At 40.8% G+C, this 7,630-nt stretch overlaps 1 protein-coding gene across 2 annotated transcripts; it reads left to right on the top strand.

Moving 5' to 3' along the window:
* Positions 1-1,679: 1,679 nt before the first annotated feature.
* irf1b (interferon regulatory factor 1b) lies at positions 1,680-6,357 on the top strand. Of its 2 annotated transcripts, XM_070916763.1 has the most exons (10): positions 1,680-1,806; positions 2,490-2,582; positions 3,220-3,319; positions 3,426-3,593; positions 3,780-3,820; positions 4,078-4,210; positions 4,323-4,442; positions 4,602-4,630; positions 4,833-4,950; positions 5,631-6,357. In XM_070916763.1, the coding sequence occupies exons 2-10, from the start codon at positions 2,496-2,498 to the stop codon at positions 5,738-5,740; spliced, it is 906 nt and encodes a 301-aa protein (XP_070772864.1). In that variant the 5' UTR covers positions 1,680-1,806; positions 2,490-2,495; the 3' UTR covers positions 5,741-6,357. The 2 variants fall into 2 exon arrangements, with proteins under 2 accessions (XP_070772864.1, XP_070772866.1); XM_070916765.1 differs by lacking the exon at positions 4,833-4,950.
* The last annotated feature ends 1,273 nt before the right edge of the window (positions 6,358-7,630 follow it).

Below are 7,630 nucleotides of genomic sequence, written 5' to 3' on the forward strand. Positions count from 1 at the left end.
GACTGCCGGTGAAAAGTCCGCAGGAAAAATCCCTGCCATTCCCTCCCAGACGAGCGCGCGCTCGGGCCTCACATCACACGCGAGCGCGCCAACAAGCCACGCGGGAAGCCCCTAAATGGACAACACCGGTAGCTGCGACAACGCTGGTGTGCGTGGGGTTTCCCAATACCTCCATGGAGCACGCCGGCTATGAGGGCACCCGTGCTGTTATATAACACGAGCTCCCGGAGTTATTAGGTGTTGTAAAGCTGCAAAAACTGACAAAACCTAAAACCTTTGAATATATATCATGTCCTGTCATTCTCATTCACTCCCTTGCAGTTTTGTGCACGCGTTTTATTTCTTTATGAATTATTGTCACAGATATGAATGATATAGCGCGTGTAGCGCTCTTATGGACCCCACACAGCTGCTGCTTCCGGGTATCGTTTACTAAGCTCCTTCTGCCGCTATGTCATCATCTCTTCACAGCAGCGCACTGGATGGCCCACATTCAAGCAGTCCACGAGAAAGCCTGTACCGCACTGCCCCTACTGGTGACTGAAATTATTACATCATTTCTTGTAAATGCCAGACTTCTCAGCTCGATTGCTGTTTATTCTAAAGGGCTGGTCCCAAGCACATATTTACCATCCCATGTTGTGGGGTCAGTTTTGATATCTGGAGGTTGAATGCGCCAAGGTGCGTGCGTGTGTGTGTGCACAGTTTAAAGTAGCAATTATGCTCTTTTATTATGATGATTTATGTGCATATTCTCATTTTAATAAGGTACATCTCCAAACTACATATATTACAGGTCATATCACTGCAACAGCTGGACTTTTAAATTATTACAATTAATGATGCTATAGTTATAACTATGTAGTGTATATGATGAAACATATAATAATAAAACCATAGCCTGTCATACTTTAGTTTTTAATTCTTCTTTGAGTAAAATGTCACACGCAAATATCACAACATCTGCCAATATTGAAACGTTTGCTAAGCAGGTCATTTGTAAAGTCTGCAGAACTGTCCCGTGCTAAAACATGAAAAAACATGAGCGGGACAGACGGTAAGAGGGTCGGTGCAGTCTACGTGCAAGAAGCCACCTTAATCAACCCGTGTTGTTATTAACTTCCTCCTTGCCTTCAACATCTGATTTCTCGGAAACAGATCCACTGCTGAACGGAGGATGCAGCAGCGCATGCGCCAAAACGCTGTAAAAAATATCCACCTTAAACTAACTTAATTTATATATTTGAATATGTGGCGTCTTCAAATCACATTTGGAACTTACACATGAGGGAAATGATATGCAAATATGCAGGGATGAGACCAATTGTGTACAGTACAAGTCACTTTGGTTGAAAGATGTTTATTTTGCTTATTTATGAATAATTATTTGAGTGTTAACTGCAGTGATCTGTTTTTCTACCTCTATTCACGACTTACACACGTCATTTAAAAAGAAACCCTGATATGCAGGAACATGCAATGGTAAAAAACCTGTTAGGTGATAATTATAGAGGAAAATGTCTCAACTCCTCTTTGAAAAACAGAATTCTTAGTCGACATGATTTGCATTTGTTTTTTGGGGTGGACATTTTTTATAGTGGCCATGCCTCCTTGCCCCGCCGGGGAAAACCCACTTCGCAATATAAATTGCGCGCTGTCTGTTGTGAGGCAGGCAGTACCCACTTTTGATCAAGACAGCTCTCCAAGTGGATAACACCAAAACGAAGTGAAGCTTCAACTAACTTAATCCAATCGGACTATTCTTGTGCATTTTTCCTTTTAAGGATCATAGAACAAGCAAAGTCTGTAAGTAATGTGATATCAATATATCACTTCTACTTGGGATGGCTCATATTTAAATATTTTTATTGTCGGAAGCTGCTTTATTTTTCTTGAGAATAGATATCTTGAATATATGTATAAGAAGATAAAGTTGTTAGTAACATCTCTAAATGACGAATGTAGCGATGCTTTTAAGTTTTCGGATGTAAAATATGTGTAATTCTTGCAGACCATGCGTCCTATAGGACTGTAGTTGACGCCACACGCGGTGAAGTGACTTTGTATGGTATGCAGGCGGCAGTGCAGGAGGAGGTGTGTGCTCCCCCCCTCACAGGGGTCCACAAATCCTCCTGCTTGGATAAAATCAAGTTGCAGAGACTTTTCAAAAAACAGTTTGGGCTGCAAAACGAGTCCACGTGCATTTGGACACCTTTTTTTATATGCAAAAGCCATAAAAATCCAGTCAGGAAATGATTTTTGGTCTATTGGCCAAAGTAAGTAACGCTGACTCCTACGTGTAAACGCCCCCTTGTTCTGGTGCGTGCCCCGGCCGTGAACTCATCTCACCGTCTTGCGCAGCCAGCAGGCAGCAGTAAATTTCAACCGAGGCAGATGCGGGAGTCCATTTGCTCCCACTACTGTTTATCATGCACATCATTCCTCGTTTATCTAAAGACGGTGTACTCCTCTGTTCCTGCATATTTTAGGCAAACATGCCCGTGTCAAGGATGAGGATGAGGCCATGGCTGGAGCAGATGATCGATTCGCGCTCCATTTCGGGTCTGACTTGGGTGGACAAGGTGAGAAGCTCATTTCTTCCTGCAACAAGTGTTCATGTAAATGGTATTTACTGAAAAGTGTTGAGTGTGTTGAACTGAGTACAGAAATAGACACTGTGAAATGTGTTTGTTGTAGGTTCGGAGTGTCTCCTGGATAGATAGAGAGGGAAGTGTTATCTGCAAGGCTGCACATGTCTTTTTTTTATGTGTAGTGATCACACAATATTTGCTTCTACTCTCAGAGTAGCTTGTTTGAAGCACTAGTTGGGATGGATTTTGATAAAAAAAAAGAAGAAAAAAAAAAACATTTGGCAACTATAGCAGCCAAACCAAACACTCCAAAAAAGGGTGAACACCAAGAGTTAGTTGTAACCCAAGTTGTATTGTTTCTGTCTCACAGATATCCTATCGCTACTTAAAACGATTAACAAAAGCTTGATCAGTGTGTGTGTGTGTGTTTTTTCTACTGTGCTATGCAAATAATATTTTTGCAGAATTTAAGGCCTGTGAAAACTGTTCACTGCCTACGAGCTAGATGTTCAGTTTGAATGGCAGCCTCTTGCAATATTTGAAAATGAGTGTTCATATTTGAATTCATTCTATGTTGAATGTGCAGCTGCCCTCCTTCCAACTCAGTATCTCCTGTTGCATTTTCCAGGATAAGACGATGTTCTCAATTCCCTGGAAGCATGCCGCTCGGCACGGCTGGGAACTGGACAAGGATGCATGTCTGTTCAAGCAATGGGCCATCCACACGGGTGAGCAAGCGAGAATACACATGCAAACTCTGCAGATAATAAGGCAGAAAATCCTTCTCTTTTTTGGATTAAAAAGGTGTGAAACTAAACAAAATGCATTCTGCAGGGAAATACGTCGAAGGTCAGGCCTGTGACCCGAAGACATGGAAAGCCAACTTCCGCTGTGCAATGAACTCACTGCCTGACATCGAGGAGGTGAAAGACAAGAGCGTCAACAAAGGCCACCAAGCCATGCGAGTCTTCAGGATGTTGCCCTCCACCCCAAAATCTAGAGGTGAGACAACTGACAGGAAGCGAGCAAGCATTTTTTTAAAATATGAATTAACACTGGTGTGCAGCATCCTCCTGTCGCTGATCTTTTTTTTTCGGTGTTTGTCAGTTTAGTCAGTTTGTTCTGCTATCACACTTCGAGTTGTTTAAGACAGCATGTGATCAAAATGTTTCTCTTTCATCTGCACAGATAAACGAAGCAAAGCAAAGGAAACAAAGCCGAGGAAGAAGGTAAATTTATATTTTACTTTTATGTTGACTCTAGCAGTATTTGTTGTTTATGCTGTGACACCTGCTACATAGTCAGAGGCCTATTAAAATGCCACCACCCTCACACTGACCCAGATAATGTAATGGCATTATAAAATAATCTTATTTTAATGGCATGGGTGCAGTAGCTAGACATACGACTGCATGTGGCTTTGCCTTTTTCTCATGGGAATCTGTAAACTGAGTCTCACTGTCTGACTTTCTATCTGCCTCTGCAGGGCTCAATGATCAAGACGGAGGAAGACATGGACTACAGTGATACTCAGTCTCCCATGGAGGAGTCAATGCCGGAAGACACTTTGTCCACTCAGGAGAACACAGTTGACAGCACAGTGCACACAGAGCAGCAAGGTGAGGAGAAATATATGTATAGTTGAAGAATAAACTTGAACTTGAACAGTGTAATTTCCTGTCAGTCAAAACTGTGAAGTGTATTTAATGCTATTGTTTTCCATCTTTGCAGATTTCACATTTGTGCCTCCTTCTGAAGTTCCTGACTGCGCTTTGTCAGTTGAGATCTGGCCTGATAGCTTGCCAAACAACTTCTGCTACAAATTTGAAGTTTCACCTGAACACAGCCCCGGTAAGACAACAACACTTATTGCTTACTTGCTTTCTTGCTAATAAAGGGTTTAGAATTAACCAAAGTGCAGTTGAGTAAATTCAAACAGATCGATATTAGAGTGCTGTACTCATGTCCCCTCCCTTGTTCTCTCCCTCTGTCTCTGCTGTGATCTTCCAGATTACGACTATACCGACGACATTATCCAGGTAAGCATGGCCTTCGGGGCCTATTCTTACTAGCATGCATTTTTCATTGACAGGAATACCCGTGTTTGTCTTAATCTGCCTGTTTGGCTTGTGTAATAATACCCCAAACAATAAGATTGATTGTTAAAGACTGCTTGGTGTGGGGAAAACTCCAGTTGTGCAAAATATTATAGCCATACTCAGTCCAGTGTTGCTCTTGCAGATTTGCCAGCAACTGGAGAGAGACTCACACTGGATATCAAGCAGTTTAGACGGCAAGGGGTTCCTGAGCAATGAAGTATGCACCAGTCCAGGAAGCCAGTGGAGTGAATCTTCCTCAGGTAAATGTTGCTGGTTGACGGTTCAACTGTCTCTAAATTCATGTGCAACTTATGACATCTAAATGATGATTATCTGTTGTTTGAACATTGCACTCCATGTTGGCAATTTAAGGATTTAAATGTAAAATCTAGATGTAAATGTGTGTTTCTACAAGGCTTTGTGCAGGTAAACACACACTTGTTAGTCAACGCCATTCACTCAGCATACAAAAGGAAGCACATATGGTTAGGTATTGGAAAGGGATTTGGTAAGGACATGTAGCCATAGCTGAAATTAGCATGCAAAGCAGTATGAATATATTTCTTAAACATTATTAAACACTTCTGTCTATGCATGTAGTAAGTGTACTAGTAGTAAGTGTACTACTGTACAAAAGAAGGGTCAAAATTGATGCAGCAGTGCAGAGATATCCTCACTTGTCCCTTTTCAAGGGTCAACCTGCAAAAACACTGGATGCTACATTTCCCATAATGCAACTTAATAGCATAGTTTGTTAGACCCTCTCTGTCCCTCATAACCCAATCTGAGATGACATCACTATGACATCATCAGGGTTATTTTCTCAGACTTTCAGACTGCCCCTTTAAGAAATGTTTAGTGTTTCAGGTGAGCCCACATCTCTTAATACATGTTCTTCTTCACCATACTTACCGTATATTTCCTCTGTTTTGTTTTGCAGTCGACGAACTAGACGACCTGCCGCATTACACAACTTTGGGCTCAGACCTCAGAAATTCCACAGACGACCTCTGGAACAGCTTTTGTCAACAGATCCCCCCCATGCTTTGAGGGATTCAGGACAGGAAAAGACAATGCTTTGACACTTTGGACTTTTATAGAACTATTCCTGCCTACCTACTATTCCCATCTGAGCCCTCCTGTCAGTTCAATCACCCATCATCATCCCCCCAAGCCGTGATGGATGGTGTCCACACTTTAAGCTAAAACACCATTGCATGCCGCGTGTCTGACGCTTGGCAGCAGTCGGCGAGCTTTCCTCATCTCTCTCAACCTTTCTGTGAAGTTTTGAAATGCACTCCTGTGTTAGAAGAACTCACATGCTGTTCATTTACTATGTTTTTGGCTGGTTCAAGGCATTATGGTGCTCAGTTTTTTGTGACGATAAGATAACAGAAATCTGCAGGACGTGTGTACATACAATATGAAATGTGATCATACTCAGCCATGAATACATACGTGGTAGCCAACATGTGACAGGTAGTTAATGTACAGTGTCAAATAATTATCACATCTAATGTTTTCCGTTATGTTAAAAATGAATTTTAGAATAAGAATAAGAATCATTTGACCTCTCAACTTCCGGTGAAAGCTCCACTTCAATATCTTACGTTTGTTTTTTTGCTTAAGGCAGTTGTACATGTTTTCTGTATATAGTTGTTTTGGTTTGTGTGTTTTTATAAAATAAAAAATCTAAATGTTTATGAATATGATTATTATTGACACTAAGGGCTTTAAGTTTTTGTGTACAGAGATGGATGACTTTAAGTGCTCTGCTATAATGAAATCAATGACTTTAGCCAGAATTGTCATTAATTGTCATATTGGCATGGATAACCCCTGCTGAGGTGTCCTTGAGTAAGGCACTGAACCAAAATCAGCCTTGGCAGCACCGATATGTAAATTGACCCCTGTTCTGACCAACTAATATCCCTCCAGTGGCAAATTGAGGGTCTCAATGGAAACAGTCAAATTAGCTTGGTCTAAATCACCGTAATATACTGTACATGAGTATTTTAATAATCATTAAATTAAAAATTCTAAAACATAGTCTTAAAAAGCACAAAACTGCTGTTTTTTTACCCTCATTGGAGTGATTTTAATTTGAATTATTAATATTAGGTAAAATTAATGGCGATAGAGACTAGTTAGAGACTAATGAAGGAGAGTAACCATTCCCTGCAAACATGTCTTAAGAAGTTATTCACCGAAAGACACATTTTCAAGAAATAGGCTAACAAAGGACATCCAAGTAGCCAGCTGGCTAACACCGGCCCATTTTCAGAAATGTTGATTAATGTGCGTTGTCCTTGAAATGACAGAGAATAAGAGTTCTTCTACTCCTTTTATTATTAGATATATAGTAAGTAGTTGCATCAACTATCTTTCCTTCCCTACCTGGGGTTCCCCTACAATCCACACACGTTTTGAGGAAATATTGTCATTGCAGAACATACTTTAGCCTCACAATCAGCCTAAATCATAATAAAAAAGCACTCACAAAGAGGTGTGAGGATTCAAGCCCGGATGTTGATGGATTTGAGATATAATTTTGGACTGCTGCCATTCTCCTTCATAATAAACCACTGCGTTGGCAGGACACACTGAACAGCCATGAGATTCTAATTTTCAAGTTAGTCCAGGTGTTCGCTGATGACTAAGCCAGAGCCAAGTCAAGTAGAAAAAAAAGAAAATGTGATAATAAGCAGGTGATGATTGCTGATTATGCTTTCCAAACAAAGAAACAAATTCAAAGCCTAGATGAATTGTTGTGTATGTGACCTTTAACCTGGGAGTATATATCATGGCAGGTCACATGGGACAAGTGATGCCACATGTTTCCTGTTAAATTTTCAGATTAAGGATTTTACAAAGGACTTGGCACAAGGCAAGCCAGGGCATTAAATTGATGCTCTCAATGACAACTTGATTATAGGGATT

The sequence above is a fragment of the Enoplosus armatus genome, chromosome 13 (assembly GCF_043641665.1).
Source record: "Enoplosus armatus isolate fEnoArm2 chromosome 13, fEnoArm2.hap1, whole genome shotgun sequence".
Lineage (NCBI taxonomy): Eukaryota > Metazoa > Chordata > Actinopteri > Centrarchiformes > Enoplosidae > Enoplosus > Enoplosus armatus.

Bases quoted from the DNA above. Each gene is read 5' to 3' on its own strand.
- irf1b (XM_070916763.1), top strand. From the start codon at position 2,496: ATGCCCGTGTCAAGGATGAGGATGAGGCCATGGCTGGAGCAGATGATC. The intron at 2,583-3,219 runs GTGAGAAGCTCA...TGCATTTTCCAG, and splicing joins GTCTGACTTGGGTGGACAAG to GATAAGACGATGTTCTCAAT. The intron at 4,443-4,601 runs GTAAGACAACAA...GTGATCTTCCAG, and splicing joins TTCACCTGAACACAGCCCCG to ATTACGACTATACCGACGAC.